This window comes from Onychostoma macrolepis, chromosome 16 (assembly GCF_012432095.1).
Source record: "Onychostoma macrolepis isolate SWU-2019 chromosome 16, ASM1243209v1, whole genome shotgun sequence".
Taxonomy (NCBI): Eukaryota; Metazoa; Chordata; class Actinopteri; order Cypriniformes; family Cyprinidae; genus Onychostoma; species Onychostoma macrolepis.
The window spans coordinates 14,879,577-14,895,914 of NC_081170.1; the positions used below are offsets into that span (position 1 = coordinate 14,879,577).

The 16,338-nt window shown below is 38.9% G+C and overlaps 1 protein-coding gene across 13 annotated transcripts in view; it reads left to right on the top strand.

Annotated features, from left to right (window-relative positions):
• The window catches only part of mef2d (myocyte enhancer factor 2d), a 95,180-nt gene that overhangs the window by 60,702 nt on the left and 18,140 nt on the right, over window positions 1-16,338 (top strand). For 11 of the 13 annotated variants that reach the window (XM_058747515.1, XM_058747514.1, XM_058747512.1 and 8 more), the window contains 3 exons: window positions 5,127-5,264; window positions 8,718-8,925; window positions 14,074-14,130. In XM_058747515.1, the coding sequence (XP_058603498.1) occupies window positions 5,127-5,264; window positions 8,718-8,925; window positions 14,074-14,130 (403 nt within the window). Of the gene's footprint in view, window positions 1-4,896; window positions 5,032-5,126; window positions 5,265-8,717; window positions 8,926-14,073; window positions 14,131-16,338 lie in introns of all 13 variants that reach the window. The other 2 variants (XM_058747516.1, XM_058747519.1) reach the window with 2 other exon arrangements.

Below are 16,338 nucleotides of genomic sequence, written 5' to 3' on the forward strand. Positions count from 1 at the left end.
ATGAACTATAAACAAATACTATATTATAGGAACTACATGATAGTGGGTAAATAATGACAGAATTGTAATTTTTGGTTGAACTGTTCCTTTAAGACATCAAGTGTGTGGGTGTGTGTGTGTGTACAGAAAACATTCAACATTAGGTGGTCATTCCGTGCAGTTTCAAATGCAATCATCAGAGGGTGAATACTTATGTAGAGTGTGTGATGTTGAAAAACTGATGACTCTTTTGCAGAAGCCCCCAGTGGTACAGGTGCATGTTTCCTGTTGGTTGCAGCTGCAGAAATCTCTTTTGTGTGTGTGTGTGTGTGTGTGTGTGTGTATGCGTGCATGCACTGTGGTGAGGGCGTTAGGCCGCTGTGGGCCACATCAGCTCAAGCCTGACTGGGCTGCTTTGTGTGTGTAAAGGCTGAAGGCTGTCTCATGTAATATTGAGAGGCAGAGTGACAGTACAGGCAGACCTGGTGCAGAGTTCCCAGTGTTTGGCCTGATGTTTTTGGGGGCAGTACCATTCAGAAGACTCTTCCTGTGGCTCATGTCCATGACTTCTCTGCTTTACCTGGTTATTTGACTTTCAGAGACCAAAAAGAGACAGACAGGCAGGCAAACAGAGACAATTCAATGAAGTAAGGGAGTTTCACTGTTTATAAATGATCAAGTGGTTTACAGTCACCCAGATAAAAACCCTCATTCACCCTACAGCTCACTGTACACACACACACACACACATTCAGGCAGGCATGCTTTCACACTGATGCATGACTGAACAGATGCATATGTACGCACACTGCCTCTCCTCTTCTCTCTTGCTACATATCTCTCTTTTTGCTCTCATCTCGCTCGCCTCGTGTTGCACGTGCCTTGTGTGTGTGTGTGTGTGTGTGTTTGTGTGTGTGATTGTATGGGGGCTGCCTGCTTCTTCTGCCAGAGCTTGTTAATCTGCTTGACTGCAGATCCCAATCAGGAGAGAGACAGAGAGAGGGAGAAAGAGACAGAGAGAGGGAGGTGGAGAATGAAAGAGACAGAGAGATGAAGAGTGGGTGTTTAAGGATGAAGATCCTGTAGATATCATTTGGGATTGAAGGGAGGTGGTAAGAAGAAAAACACAAGGCTTTGGCCTTTTTCATAAGCAGCTCAGATGAAGAGGCCGTGGGGACTTAAAAACAACATGAAATATATATTTTTTAAATTTCCTTTATAAATGGTTGGTGTGATTCATCTATTCTCAGCTTTCTAATGAAAAATATGATAATCTTTCATCAAAATGTAATAACTTTCTCTGCTTCTGAAACAATGTTTATTTTGCTGATATAACTGAGGTCGTGTTGGGGGAGAAAATAATAGTATTAATATTTTCTTAATCCATTTTTCACAATCCAATCAAATCCCGCTAGATAAAATCAAGTGCTGATTTACTGAATATTCTTTGGTCTTTGTTTGCACTTAAAGGGACAGTTTACTCAAAAATTAAAAATCTGCCATCATTTACTCTCCCTTTTGTTGTTTTGAACCTATGACATTTTTTATGCAACAAAAAAAGAAATTTTGAAAATTCTTCATGTCATTGCTTTTCAAAACACTGACAGTCAATAGTGATCATGTGCATCAACCTCAAATAAAGCACTATTAAAGTAGTCCATACAACTACTTGTAAGTTTTATGAATAAAGGATAACATTTAGAAGGCGGCAACAATTTTTTGTGAATACAAAATTTATTTCAGTTTCACATCATTGCACATTACTGAGTTTTTCTTTTGCCCTCATTGCAGCTTGACAGACCAGGTCCAGACTGTGTTTTCAGAAAGAGCTGTGTCCCTGAAAATGTAAAAGCATGAGAGTAAACAATGACAGTTTTCATTTTTACTCAACTTTTTCCTTCACACTGTTGCAAAATTTGTTGCATGTTGTTGTTAAACAATTAATTTATTATATTTCTACTGCTTTTTAGGAGAGCACTTATATAGAAACCAGGGCTGACAATCGATAAAAACAGTATTCATATTAAATGACATATTATACAATACTAATCAATATATTAATAGCCTATATCTATATTTCCTAAGAAAATAGGTTTTCCTAAGAAAACCAATACCAGTGAAATTTCACAATTGTTAGTGTTAATTTTTTGAGACCACATCAAAAACTAATATGCTATTTAACAGTGCTTTATTTAAAAATTGTTATTATTATTACAATAGATATTACTAAATTAAACATTTTTATATCTGTCAGTTAAGTAAATTAAATTAAAAAGTTTTAATTAAAGTTTTAAAATTAAGTAATTATTCAAACACACAGTAATGAAGAACAAATAAACAAGTAATCCCAGTAAGTGGTTTCTCTCTTTATTGTCAGCATTACAGTTTAATTATTATAAATGACATAACAGACAGTGGCAGAAACCTGCTGTGTTTACATTGATGCCATGCCAAGCTGGCATTTTGACCAGGAAGTGCACATTTATGAGCGTTCAGGAGTAACCACCTGTCACCAGACTGCTTTTAAGTACTAAATTGAGTGGTCTATAGTACCAATACTACAGAAGGAACTGCATTTAATTTGAGTATCGACTTGACATCAAAGTCAACAACACCACCTGACAGCAGCAGTTCTGTTCAAGTGTGACCACTGGCGTTAGATTGTCGAGATGAAATGACTTTGAACTCTTAACCTCTGTCTGTAAGAGATGAGAAATCTGTGTGTGCTGGACATGGGCTAAGCCCTCTTCGATATCGAGATCGAGATGATGTACTCCAGTTTATTCTCTCAGATCCGCCTCCACAGTGGGCTGAGCCGTGGGCTATCAGCCCAGATCAGCTGCTAAAATGACTCCATTAGCCTCATGTATGAGTTATAGTCAGACTCGCCTGATAATGGCAGACACGCTGCCTTTAAAGGAGGAATTGAGATGGAGGGATGAAGAGAAGGAGGAGTGGAGGGTTCAGAGGGGCCGCTAATCTGTCAGATGGGTGTATCTGGACGCTATCGTCTGTGTAAGTCAGCAGGCTGCGGCGAAGCCGAGGCTTTAAGCGCGTTCTCAAGGGATGGCTGGGGGGGGTTGCAGCCTTCTCCGCTTTACATGCTGCAAATGGAAGGTGACATTACAGTCTGCCTGTGTTGGACATCAGCTCCCACTCGTGAGAGAGTTGTTTTAAGACCATAAACCGCCGTAGACCCTTCGTTTTTAGATCAGTATGTCTTTTTCAATTACAGATTCTTAAACTTTTATTTGGTCCCTCTCAAATGTTTGCTTCCATCCCACATAGGAAGTGGGAGTTTGAAAAGACGATATGGGATGGAGAGAGGAGGGGAATAGAGGACAGAAATGAGTCAGCTCGCTAAGTCGTGGAAGAATGAGAGCATTACTGGATTAGAAAAGAGACGCAAAGATACAGTGTAAAAAGCCATCCAGAAACATTAGAAGAAAGAAAGTGAAGGTCGAGGGCTAACAGATGAAATAGTGTAAAGACAGGAAGGGGAAGCTGGGGGGAGGGAAGGAAGGCGGTCGCAGGGGGAGGGGCGCTACTGAATGAGGTTAGCCAGTCAGAGGCAGCGGAGCTCTGCAGGGGAATCTTCCCTTGGCAACACAAACAAGCACCCGCCCCATAAAGGAGAGACAGCAGGCAGAGAAATACAGGGACAGGTGAACAGATGGAGCCGACTCAGAGACAAGCTGATCAGCTGACCCACTCCTCACTGTGTGTGTGCGCGCGAGAGAGAGAGTGTTATGTATGAACGATCGAGCTAGATCAAATGCTTGCTATGTATTTTTTTTTTTTTTTTTATCCATCATTCATCAAATCATCCTCTAAATCTATAAATTATTAGTATTGCTTGCTAAGGCTAATTGCTAATGCTCGTACTTGGGGTTAGGGATTTCAACAGCCCCTATTTTTAAATGTTTTATTTCAGTGCTAGATTTGTGGCCTCAAAAAAAGCCTTTAATCGTATGGAGTTTTGTGGAGAGGTGTGTTTGTAGAGGTGTGACAACACCCTAGTCTTCGCCGCTTGCATTTTAGTTCATTTTAATTCATTTTATAATATAATTGAAAAGTTTGGGATTAGGAAGATTCAGGAAGGGTTTTTTAATTGATTAATACTTTGATAAGGATGCATTAAATTGATTAAAAGTGACAGTTTATGATGTTACAAAAGATTTCTGTTTCAAGTAAATGGTGTTATTTTTCTGTTTTTCAAAGTATGGGGAAAAAACTTGAGAATCAAATCAGCATTTAACAATGATTTCTGAAGAATCATGTGACCGTGAAGACTGGAGTAATATCAAATTAGAAAGCAATTATTTTAAATTGTAATAATTTTTTTTTGAGAGACTTCTTTCAAAAACATTAAATCTTACTGACCCCAAACTTTAGAACAAAAAGCATTTAAAGTGTTAATTGTCCAATTTACATTGCTGATCTGGATTACATTGTTTTATGCTGTATTTTCTTTGCACACTTTTTATGTCACTATAACCTCTGTGAGGAAGAAGGCAGAGCTAAAAACTGTTTTCCATTCAGCCTCGATACCCCCATCAAAGCTACTTAGAGAAAATCTTGTTTGGAAAATCTTCTCAAAAAAGACTCGAGCTGTTTTCAGGCTGAAACCGATAAACGGAGTTTCTCTCTTTTTCAGCCTCGTCTAACTTATTTCCAGCCCACGGTTGTCTATGGGCTGTGCAGTTTCATCGTTTTCCAAGTCATGGTGTAAAATCGAATTTAGCCGCTTCACTCCCTCATGAAACATTTTGCTGATGTACAGTGGTCTTGGTTTATGTGTCACACGTTACTCTGTAGGTTTAATAAATCAGTGCTGCTTCTCTCTGATTGACGTTTGTGTTTCTAAATGTGAAATATGCTCCTCTCCTTTTCTTCTCCCACTCCAAATGCTTTAAGACGTTGAGAAAGAAAGGCTTTAACGGTTGCAACAGTCCAGAGCCAGACGGGGACGATTCGATCGACCAAAGTCCGTTACAGGATGACAAATACCGCAAGAGCGACGACCTGGACATCCTCTTCAAACGCTACGGAGTGAGTATTCCTCTTTATCTTGTCATTCTAACCTCCCTCCTTCTCTTTCTTCCCCTCTGTCTCTCTCTCCTGTCCTCGGTCGGCAATAAACCAAGGCTCTGAACAAGAAAGAGCACCGGGATTCGGAGAGCCCAGACCCAGAGGAGCCGTTCTCCCTCACGCCTCGCACAGAGGAGAAGTACAAAAAGATAGACGAGGAGTTTGATAAAATGATGCAGAGCTATAGGCTTTCAGTGAGTACCCGTGTGAAGAGGCCTGCTTTTGGCCCGCCAACCAACTCACACAGCCTGCTGCCGGCCCGGCAATCAACTCACAGAGCACCTAGCAGCCATCTCTCACCCCATTCCCCTCCCACCACCCCTCAATCCCCTCTGAATGTGTGTGCTTGGGCAAGGAGAGGGCAGTCGGGGGCGAGAGGGCGAGTGTGGGCCGCATCCCTTTGATCCTCACAATCCACTTTTTCAAACGCGCCTGTGATTTATAGCTGTCTTGATTCTGCGTGCTGTTGTTTCTTGTGTTCTGCGATGACTGATGCTTGTATCGCGTTTGCCAGGAATAGACTTCTGACTCATCTGGGTCCCGATTCAGGCGTCGGTGAAGATAATTTTCATTAAGGCACTGTCAAGAATGCTTTATGCATGAGCCCTGCATGAGGAATCTCCTCTCAGGAGGTACAGAAACAAGAAAGTGCTGCTCGCTATCTCAACGTATCGTGGGCCCGAGTTTGATATGATTTACACGGTGAACGTGATTCAACAGGATGTGGGCAGCAAAGACTGATTAGTGTAGTAAGTTGCGTTCTCTTTCCTCTGAAATGCTAATGAGACTGGAAATTAGACATTGCTCGGTAGCTGCATCCAAAAAGCATTTCGTCACCTGATGAAGGGCCAGTTTTCTTCTCCTTCGCTCCCCTCCTGTTCTCTGCCCAGTGCGGCGTTCACGGGCCGGAGCACAAAGAGAGTCATCCAGCACCTCTCTCTTTCTCTGCCACATAATCCCAGCATGAGTGCCCGAGGAAGCAAAGCTAAAACCTTAATCCCTCTCACTGGGGACACCCAGCAGCATGTGTACTACGAGCTCTATTTAACAGGCCGGAAAATGATCAGTTTGTAATGAGTTTTTAGATATTCACCACTAACTGTCTGACTTGGCTGTGGTGGCAGTTTCAGTGGATAAAGCTGGATTGTGAGGAAATTAAAAAAAATATTACAAATCATACTAATTTAAATTTTTAATTTCAACTTGAAGTAAAAAGAAAAAAAGACAATTAATATTTCTGTATTGTGCACCAAACAGGAATGCAGTATACATCAGTGCTATATCAGTGATTTTATTATTTTTATAATTTTTTTTAGATCAGTTGATATTGGATATACACTACCATTCGAAGGTCATCAGGATAATTCAAAAATAAATTAATACTTTTATTTAGCAAGGATTCGTTAAAAATGAATCAGGATCCATGAAAATATTATGCTACACTGTTTGCTGAAAATTCAGCTTTGTCATCTCAGGAATAAATTGGATTTTAAAATATATTCAAATAGAAAGCAGTTATTTAAAATAATACTATTTCACAAAAATTCAGTTTTTCTGTATTTTTGATCAAATAAATCTATCCTTGTCAAGCATTCTTTCAAAAACATTTAAAAAATCCAAACTTTCGAATGGTAGTGTATATCAGTTGATATTAGATATTTAATTGACCCATTTCTGTCTATATTATATTTAGATTACATTTTGCAATATCTAACACTCGTTTAAATGTAATCTTTCAAATTTAATAACACTTTTTAGCAGATCTCAAATACATTTGCCTTTCATATTTTCATTTACGATGTTGCAAGTAGCAAGTGAAAACATTTGTTCAGAATCTGCTCAGCACTCCGCTTGGCTAATTACATTTTATAATATTATATTATATAAAATTTGTGATCGCATTGTGTTGAATTACATTTAAATCGACCTGAAAGATCATTCCTCGTGTGCACCGTGAGCTCCAATCCGAAGGGACTTCATGTGATTATGATTTGCCAACTTGTTTCCCAAAACCAGTCAGTCTTTCTCACTTCACTGGTCACGCTCTTCCTCGACGTCACACAGTCTCCCTTTCAGTACCAAGTGTCATTCTTATCACAGTTGTCTATCGCTTGTCAGTGTCTACACTGATATAATCTTGAGTCTGTTGTATTTATCTTCAGTTGTTGAAGGCACTTCAGAAGTGTAAGATTGCACTTTCTGGCTGAGACATTGGAGACTAGAAAACTAGATTTTTTCCGTCTTGGTGTATGTATTCAGCTGAGGTGTGTTTGGTGCTCCATATTTTAAACCAGCTGCCCGTCTCACACTAAAGACCCTTCCCTCTCCTCCTCCCTCCCCTCCCTTCACCCTGTCTGGCCTGCGTGCAGTGCTGGAACTTAGTTGCTGTTTCGCCTACAGGCCGATATGCTACATGGGTTACTCCCTCCAGAACCGTAGCTCGGATAAAATTAACCTGGAATATTCTTTTAAAACAGCTTTGGCTTCAGTATATTCTCATTAGAAGTCATTTCTTCAAAACAACAGTGGTTATAGAGGACACAAGCCCAAATTCTGATCATCAGCTGGAGAAAATCCTTCTGAAAGCGATTCCAACGATATCGCTTCTCTGTGCCTTTATCGTTATAGCTGTGGTGTGGACTCTGCTATTCTTTTATATTGAGAACGATTTTTAGAACTATGTCTTTATCGTGTCGTCCTTGGTGTGAACGGGCCAACTAAAGGTTCTTTATTGACATCAATGAAGTTCCATGTAGAACGTTTAACATCCATGGAACCTTTCCATTGCACAAAATGATCTTTATAGTGAAAGAGTTCTTTAGAATTTTAAAATGTTCTTCACACTAAAAAAAAACCAAAAACCCTCTTCTATAGCATCACTATGTAACTCCCCTTTTAGAATGTATATTTTTAAGAATGGAGTGTCTGTAATCTGCGCACTTCGAACTACATTTTTCTGCTGAAGCTCAGACAGAGAGGCTAGAGGAGAACGGGAGAAGGACAGAGGAAGAGCCAGACTAACTCTATCAAACTGGGTCCCACTCAGAACACAGGAGGCCTAGTGCGGCCCACATTCTAAATTTAGAGGCCCTGGTTTTGCTGAAGGATCATGGGAAAATGGGTCTCCATCAGAGCATCTGGACAGTTTGAGTCCACACTGATTGCCGAAGCTGGCTAATTGTGCTTCGCAAAGCGAGAGAACGAGGATCGGCTGACTCAGGAGTTGTCACGGCCACATGCCCCTTGTTTGAAACACCTGAGCCTACTGTGCACCGTGGGTTATTCCCTAGAGCCGTATTACCAGTTTAAGGACAACTGTTGCAGACTAAAATTGAGTATAATCCTGGGCTCCAAAACAAGTGTTAAAATAAAACCGTAAACACCAGATGATTCAGTGAAATCTAGATGCAAATGAAGAGAAGACTTCCTGTTCCTTTCATTTCCAGCCTGGATAATTTGCACTAAAACATCAACAGTTTTACAAAAGTCTTACAAAATTAACTCTGCACCTCGTAGCTTCACGTGCTCTGCTTTGGAGATGTTTGCACAAGTCACTGCATGCTATTAAAAACCGATGTGTGACCATGTACATGCAGGCAGGCGAGTTTAAGCTGTTAACCGTTTCCCTCTCTATCTGTGCTTCTCAGTCCACAGTGCCACCGCCCACTTTCTCCATGCCAGTCACAGTGCCGGTGTCCAGTCAGAGCCCTCTGCCGTTCAGCAATCCCAGCAGTCTCGTCACCACCTCCTTCGTCACCTCTACTCTCACAGACCCGCGCCTGCTGTCACCACAGCAACCGCAGCTGCAGAGGAACACGGTGTCTCCAGGCCTGCCACAGAGACCTGCCAGCGCAGGTAAAATCCTGAGCAGATCAATGGTGCTGGGTACCAGTAAGCAAAGCAGGAAGGAGGAAATAGTAACTCATGTTGTGTACATGAGCTTATAATGTTGCCCTGTGGGTGTCAGATTACACGGAGCAGCTGTTTCAGAGACATACCACTGATTTATGCATAAAAATGACTGCAAAACCTTCATCTTCTCTGCTCTGGAGTGGTGGCATAGTGTTCAGATCTTTTTTATTATGATTATTTCTAGCTGATTTTACAAATTTGATATCAGCTAATATTGGATTTATAATTTTTTATTAGATAAAATCGTATAGAATTCTATTTGTTAAAATTAGTAATAGGGGATGGGGGCGTGACGTCACTGCTCTAGCGCCGCGGTGGCTGATGGGAAAAATCGCCATTTTGTGAGGCCACTTGTTGCGACGCGCCGAGGAAGTTGTAATATGAACCTGTTTTAAATAGGATACAGAAATTGAATAAAGTGTAAATCAACATATTAAAGTTATTCAACAAAACATTATTTAGTCAAGAGCAGTGAGGGATTTCTTCTGTCTTTTGTTGTTTGATTAAGATTAATGACAGACGGCACAGCTTTATTAGGCTGCTGTCACAAGACCAGTTTCACGGATCCAATACTTATACATATGCGTTTTCTTTCGCAACTTAAGACAAAACTGACAATACTTATGAGGATACTCGCCAGGACGAACATTTTGACATTATTTTGTGTGTATTTGGCCACTTAAGCGCAACAAGCTGTGTTTGTTTGTTCGCAGCACGCGCTTTGGATGCGACTGCAGCGCACAGAAAAGCGCCTCTGGAGCGCACGAGTACCGAAAGACTTAAAAAGACGTGCAAATAATACATTTCTGTGACGATGCAACAATGACCGATTAGACAATTGACAATTCTGTCAGCTGTACCGAAACGCGAGCTAAAGTCTTGTATCGCAGATGTGAAGAGAAGGTCAAAGAGAGAGGACGCGGTGCAGCTGAATCACTCACGCTGTTTTCAAATGACTGGTTGTGTGAATTTATTTACTCATCTAACCTACACTCTATATTGAATAAATGTTTTGCAGGAATTTCCCTCATTTTAAAGTCGAAAGCTGCGGGAATATATGCGCAATCCCACACCGAAATTCAGGACCTGATTAAGCATAATTCTACTGTACATAGAATTGTGAAACATGACTTTTCCAAAACTTTCTGGCTTTATTTATTTTTCCAAAAGTTTACAGGCCTGGAAATTGCTGTTTTAAAATTCCATGACTTTTCCAGGTTTTTCATGACCGTATATGAACCCTGAATGTGACGATCGGGTGCGGTTATCTAAATCAAAATCAGGCAAAAATATAGGTGCGGGTGGTTGGCCATCTTTTCCAGGTACCGTTTTCTTGCGTCCGTTAGAAGTTTGTCTCTGTATAGTACATTTTGTTCTTTTAATCGACTTTTCAACATTGTTTTTCATGTGGTTGTTTTAAGTCTCGCCCGATGTGGCCTCACAATATGGCGGCGCCCTCTTGTTTACGTCCCAGAATGCACTGCGCAGTGACGTCCGTTGCCAAGCTCTATTAGTTAATATGAACTAACAATGAAAAATACTTTGTGTTAATTTAATAGTTTTTTGTTAAAATCTAAAATTGTATGTATTTATATTATTTAATGGACCAATGACAATGAACATCTTTAATCTAACATTAAAAAAATACTGTAGCATGTTGATCATTGAGGGTTAATGCATTAACCAATGTCAGCTAATAGAAGCTTATTGTATAATGTTAACACAGAATTTTAGTAAAGGCCATTTATCAGTTATCTGCGATAACATGAAAATAATTTTCACCTTTATTTTGACTAAAATTTGAATGCATTCCTACGTCATGTAGTCTTTCTTCAGCTCATTCTGTTAAGTTTGCATTTCTGTAATTCAGCATCAGCTGAGTTGTAGCATCTTTTTTACACCTGGTATCAACATCTTGAGAGATATAGTAAACAAGATTCAATGGATCTCTTTGTGATTTGATCTCTCAAAAGCTCCTTTGGAGGTGGTCAGGGACACATATCGCATTTGTAGTGTAAACGCTAATGTGTCCTGATGCATCCTTGAAAACTCGAAGGACTCCCGACTCGCGTAGCATGAAATCTCTGCTAGGAAAAGCTTTGAACAAAAACAAGTGCTTGATCGAATCATTTTAGAGTGAAACAAGCTTTATTGGCACAAGGCAGGGATGGTGGATAATGTAGGCACAGCTGTGCAACATACACAAGACAGTGTTTAAAAGTGTACATGAGCAATTGTGTAATAGTATGTACAATGTACAATGAGCGTTCAAAAGTTTGGGGTCAGTATGATTTTTTATTTTTATTTTTAAATGTTATGCTTTTTCACCAAGGTTGCATTTATTTGATCAAAAATACAGTAAAAACAGTAATACTGTGAAGTATTATTACAGTTTAAATAACTGTTGACTATTTTAATAAAAAATTGAATTTATCCCTGTGCTGACAAAGCAGAATTTTCAGCGGGTATTACTCCAGTCCTGATCCTTCAGAAATCATTTTAATATGCTGACAAGAAGTTGGTGCTCTCATTATTAAAAGTTTAAAGTTTTTTGTGGAAACTTGATAAATTTTTTAGGAGTCTGTAATGAATATGGAGTTCAAAAGAATAACATTTATATGTCCTTACGATAGATATTAATTTAAAATAAATTATTAATTGAAAAAATCCTACTGACCCCAAACTTTTGAATGATAGCATATAATTTATATAATACAATATACTGTACAAAAACAATGTACATTATGCATCTAAAATATGATACATAAAAGTGCACAATGCTTCACTGAACGTACACTTGTGACGCATTCATAAATCAATATAGTCATTAAATAAGACACCCTCCCTTAAAATTCTGGACCCCCTCCCCCAAAAGACACGTGTTCAGATGGGTGTAAACAGCAGTCTGTCTTGGCTGACCTTTTGTGATCAAATTCAGCTGAGACTAATGTTATTTCCTTATATTTGCTCCAAAAACTTCATGTTAGTTCCAGATTTGTTTGACTTTAGATCTAGATTTAGAGTCTATAGTCTAGACTTGAAATTTTAGCCATCCTCTAAGCTATTCTGTCCGTTTCCCAGGTGCTCTTTTGGGAGGTGACCTCAACAATTCAAACGGAGCGTGCCCAAGCCCTGTGGGTAAGTCTTTCCTCCTACCAGCCAGACGGCCCCGATAATACCTCTTCATTTTCACCTGAATAATGCATCAGTCTGAGTCAAACTGCTTAAAATCGAAGGGCACGCTCAAGACCTGCAGAGTGGAGTGAGAGTTTTCAATCTCATCCGATAAGATCTGATCTGATCTGACTGTGATTATGAGAATGACAGCAGCTCTATGAAGGTTATCCGGACTCAAAAATCTGAACGCGAGTGATCAGGCTATCGCACATCCAGTGTATGCTCACACACCTGTTTGCTCGTGACAGCTGAAGCTCACACTGTGTTCTTCAAGCATGCCTGTAAACACCCTCATGGGACCATGAGGCACGAGTGACATAAATGTTATAGGTCAACACCACACGTCGTTTTTCCTACTCCGTCCTTTCATTTTCTTACATTATTGTTTGCTTTTTTCTGTTTTCCTTTCTGTTTCTGTGCCCTTGCATAACTGTCTTCCCATCCTCTTCCCCTCTCAGCTGTTCTTCATATCTCACTCATGACATTCTGAATACCCAGCTTAAACCAGCACGCTCCGTCCCCTCCCCTCCCCCTCTGTCACACTCCCTTCTCTCCTCCCAGCCAATCTTGACAGTCCCTGACAGCTGTAGGTTCTCCTGCCTCTGAACTTCAAAGAGCACATAAGTCTCATGGACATTTTAAGTGGGCATTTATAATGTGAACATTTAATCAGTGAAGAGGCTGAAGGCCCTTGTGGAGTCACTGGAAAAACGCCTCCCATTTCTTGGGATTGTGTTTGTATTAATTGGCACATTCCATAAATATGCCTTATTTTGGTGTTCTTTGCCATTTTGTCATTTTTTTTTTAAAGGTTAGAGTCCAATTTCTGGGTTTTATGTTATGTGAAGTATTAAACGTAAACCTAAATTTAACCAAGAGTTAAATGGTAAATATTTTTGTCAGTAATGACAAATTTTTGTCCAAAAATATTCTGCCCCTTTAGGTTAAATTTGCAACCCTTTTAGTATGTATATGTATGTATGTGTGTGTGTATATATATATATACACACATACATACATACATACACACACACACACACACACACTAAAGGGTTGCAAATATATATATATACAAAAACTTTTATTTTGGATGCGATTAATTGTGTGTGTGTGTATGTGTGTGTGTATGTATGTGTGTGTGTGTATATATATATATATATATATATATACAAAAACTTTTATTTTGGATGCGATTAATTGTGTGTGTGTGTATATATATATATACACACATACATACATACATACACACACACACACTAAAGGGTTGCAAATATATATATATACAAAAACTTTTATTTTGGATGCGATTAATTGTGTGTGTGTGTATGTATGTGTGTGTGTATATATATATATACAAAAACTTTTATTTTGGATGCGATTAATTGTGTGTGTGTGTATGTATGTGTGTGTGTATGTAATCGCATCCAAAATAAAAGTTTTTGTGTACATAATATAAGTGTGTGTACTGTGTACATTTATTTTATATATATATATATATTTAGAAAGTATTTACATGTATATATTTACATTCATATAATTTATATAATACAATATACTGTACAAAAACAATGTACATTATGCATCTAAAATATGATACATAAAAGTGCACAATGCTTCACTGAACGTACACTTGTGACGCATTCATAAATCAATATAGTCATTAAATAAGACACCCTCCCTTAAAATTCTGGACCCCCTCCCCCAAAAGACACGTGTTCAGATGGGTGTAAACAGCAGTCTGTCTTGGCTGACCTTTTGTGATCAAATTCAGCTGAGACTAATGTTATTTCCTTATATTTGCTCCAAAAACTTCATGTTAGTTCCAGATTTGTTTGACTTTAGATCTAGATTTAGAGTCTATAGTCTAGACTTGAAATTTTAGCCATCCTCTAAGCTATTCTGTCCGTTTCCCAGGTGCTCTTTTGGGAGGTGACCTCAACAATTCAAACGGAGCGTGCCCAAGCCCTGTGGGTAAGTCTTTCCTCCTACCAGCCAGACGGCCCCGATAATACCTCTTCATTTTCACCTGAATAATGCATCAGTCTGAGTCAAACTGCTTAAAATCGAAGGGCACGCTCAAGACCTGCAGAGTGGAGTGAGAGTTTTCAATCTCATCCGATAAGATCTGATCTGATCTGACTGTGATTATGAGAATGACAGCAGCTCTATGAAGGTTATCCGGACTCAAAAATCTGAACGCGAGTGATCAGGCTATCGCACATCCAGTGTATGCTCACACACCTGTTTGCTCGTGACAGCTGAAGCTCACACTGTGTTCTTCAAGCATGCCTGTAAACACCCTCATGGGACCATGAGGCACAGTGACATAAATGTTATAGGTCAACACCACACGTCGTTTTTCCTACTCCGTCCTTTCATTTTCTTACATTATTGTTTGCTTTTTTCTGTTTTCCTTTCTGTTTCTGTGCCCTTGCATAACTGTCTTCCCATCCTCTTCCCCTCTCAGCTGTTCTTCATATCTCACTCATGACATTCTGAATACCCAGCTTAAACCAGCACGCTCCGTCCCCTCCCCTCCCCCTCTGTCACACTCCCTTCTCTCCTCCCAGCCAATCTTGACAGTCCCTGACAGCTGTAGGTTCTCCTGCCTCTGAACTTCAAAGAGCACATAAGTCTCATGGACATTTTAAGTGGGCATTTATAATGTGAACATTTAATCAGTGAAGAGGCTGAAGGCCCTTGTGGAGTCACTGGAAAAACGCCTCCCATTTCTTGGGATTGTGTTTGTATTAATTGGCACATTCCATAAATATGCCTTATTTTGGTGTTCTTTGCCATTTTGTCATTTTTTTTTTAAAGGTTAGAGTCCAATTTCTGGGTTTTATGTTATGTGAAGTATTAAACGTAAACCTAAATTTAACCAAGAGTTAAATGGTAAATATTTTTGTCAGTAATGACAAATTTTTGTCCAAAAATATTCTGCCCCTTTAGGTTAAATTTGCAACCCTTTTAGTATGTATATGTATGTATGTATGTATGTATGTATGTATGTATGTATGTATGTATGTATGTATGTATGTGTGTGTGTGTGTGTGTGTGTGTGTGTGTGTGTGTGTGTGTGTGTGTGTGTGTGTGTGTGTGTGTATGTAATCGCATCCAAAATAAAAGTTTTTGTGTACATAATATAAGTGTGTGTACTGTGTACATTTATTTTATATATATATATATATATATATATATATATATATATATATATATATATATATATATATATATATATATATATATATATATATATACAGTATATATTTAGAAAGTATTTACATGTATATATTTACATTCATATAATTTATATTATATATAAATAATATATTTAATATATAAACAATATATTTTTCTTAAATATACATGCATGTGTGTATTTATATATGTATAAATATACACAGTACACATACATGTATTATGTACACAAAAACTTTTATTTTGGATGCGATTAATCATGATTAATTGTTGCTCAGCGCATCTATATTATATATCAAATGCTAAAATATATATAAAATGTTAATTTGACTAAATCAATTTGACGTTCTGTACTTTTCTCGCTTTCTTGAAGGTAAAGAACCTCCTTCCACAAACTATTTATTGAGAAAGAAAACAAGTTTTAATGATTTAATATTTTGTACCGTATTTGTGGAATATGCTTTTTGTATATGTGGAGTGAATTATTTTTTTCTTAAGAAGCTCTTAACAAACTGCTTTTCTCTGTCCATTACCACTCCTTGTCTCATTCTCTCTGTCTGTCCGTTGCCCCTCCCTTCCCTCCATTCTCAGCTGTTGCTCTGGGAATGTCAGCATTGACGTCATGTAGCATTCCTACCATTCCCATGAGAGAGAGGGACAGAGAGCAAGAGAGACATGGACAGAGACGAAAAGAAAAAAACAGTCAGACCTTTTGAAGTGGAGATTAGTAGAGGCCAGGGCTTACAACCAACACTCACACTTATTTACTCACGCAATCAGCGCACTCAAATATACACGCTCATATCCACGATATTTACCAGCATACTTTCTAACCCAAGTTCATAGTGTGTTTATACACATGTTTCTGTCCCAGCCCCCCTCTAAAAACCAGACTGAACTTAAAGCTGTGTTTCCTGGGGCAGAGAACAGCTGAGCACGTCTCTTCTCTACTGCCAAGGAATTGCAGCTCCCTTTGCA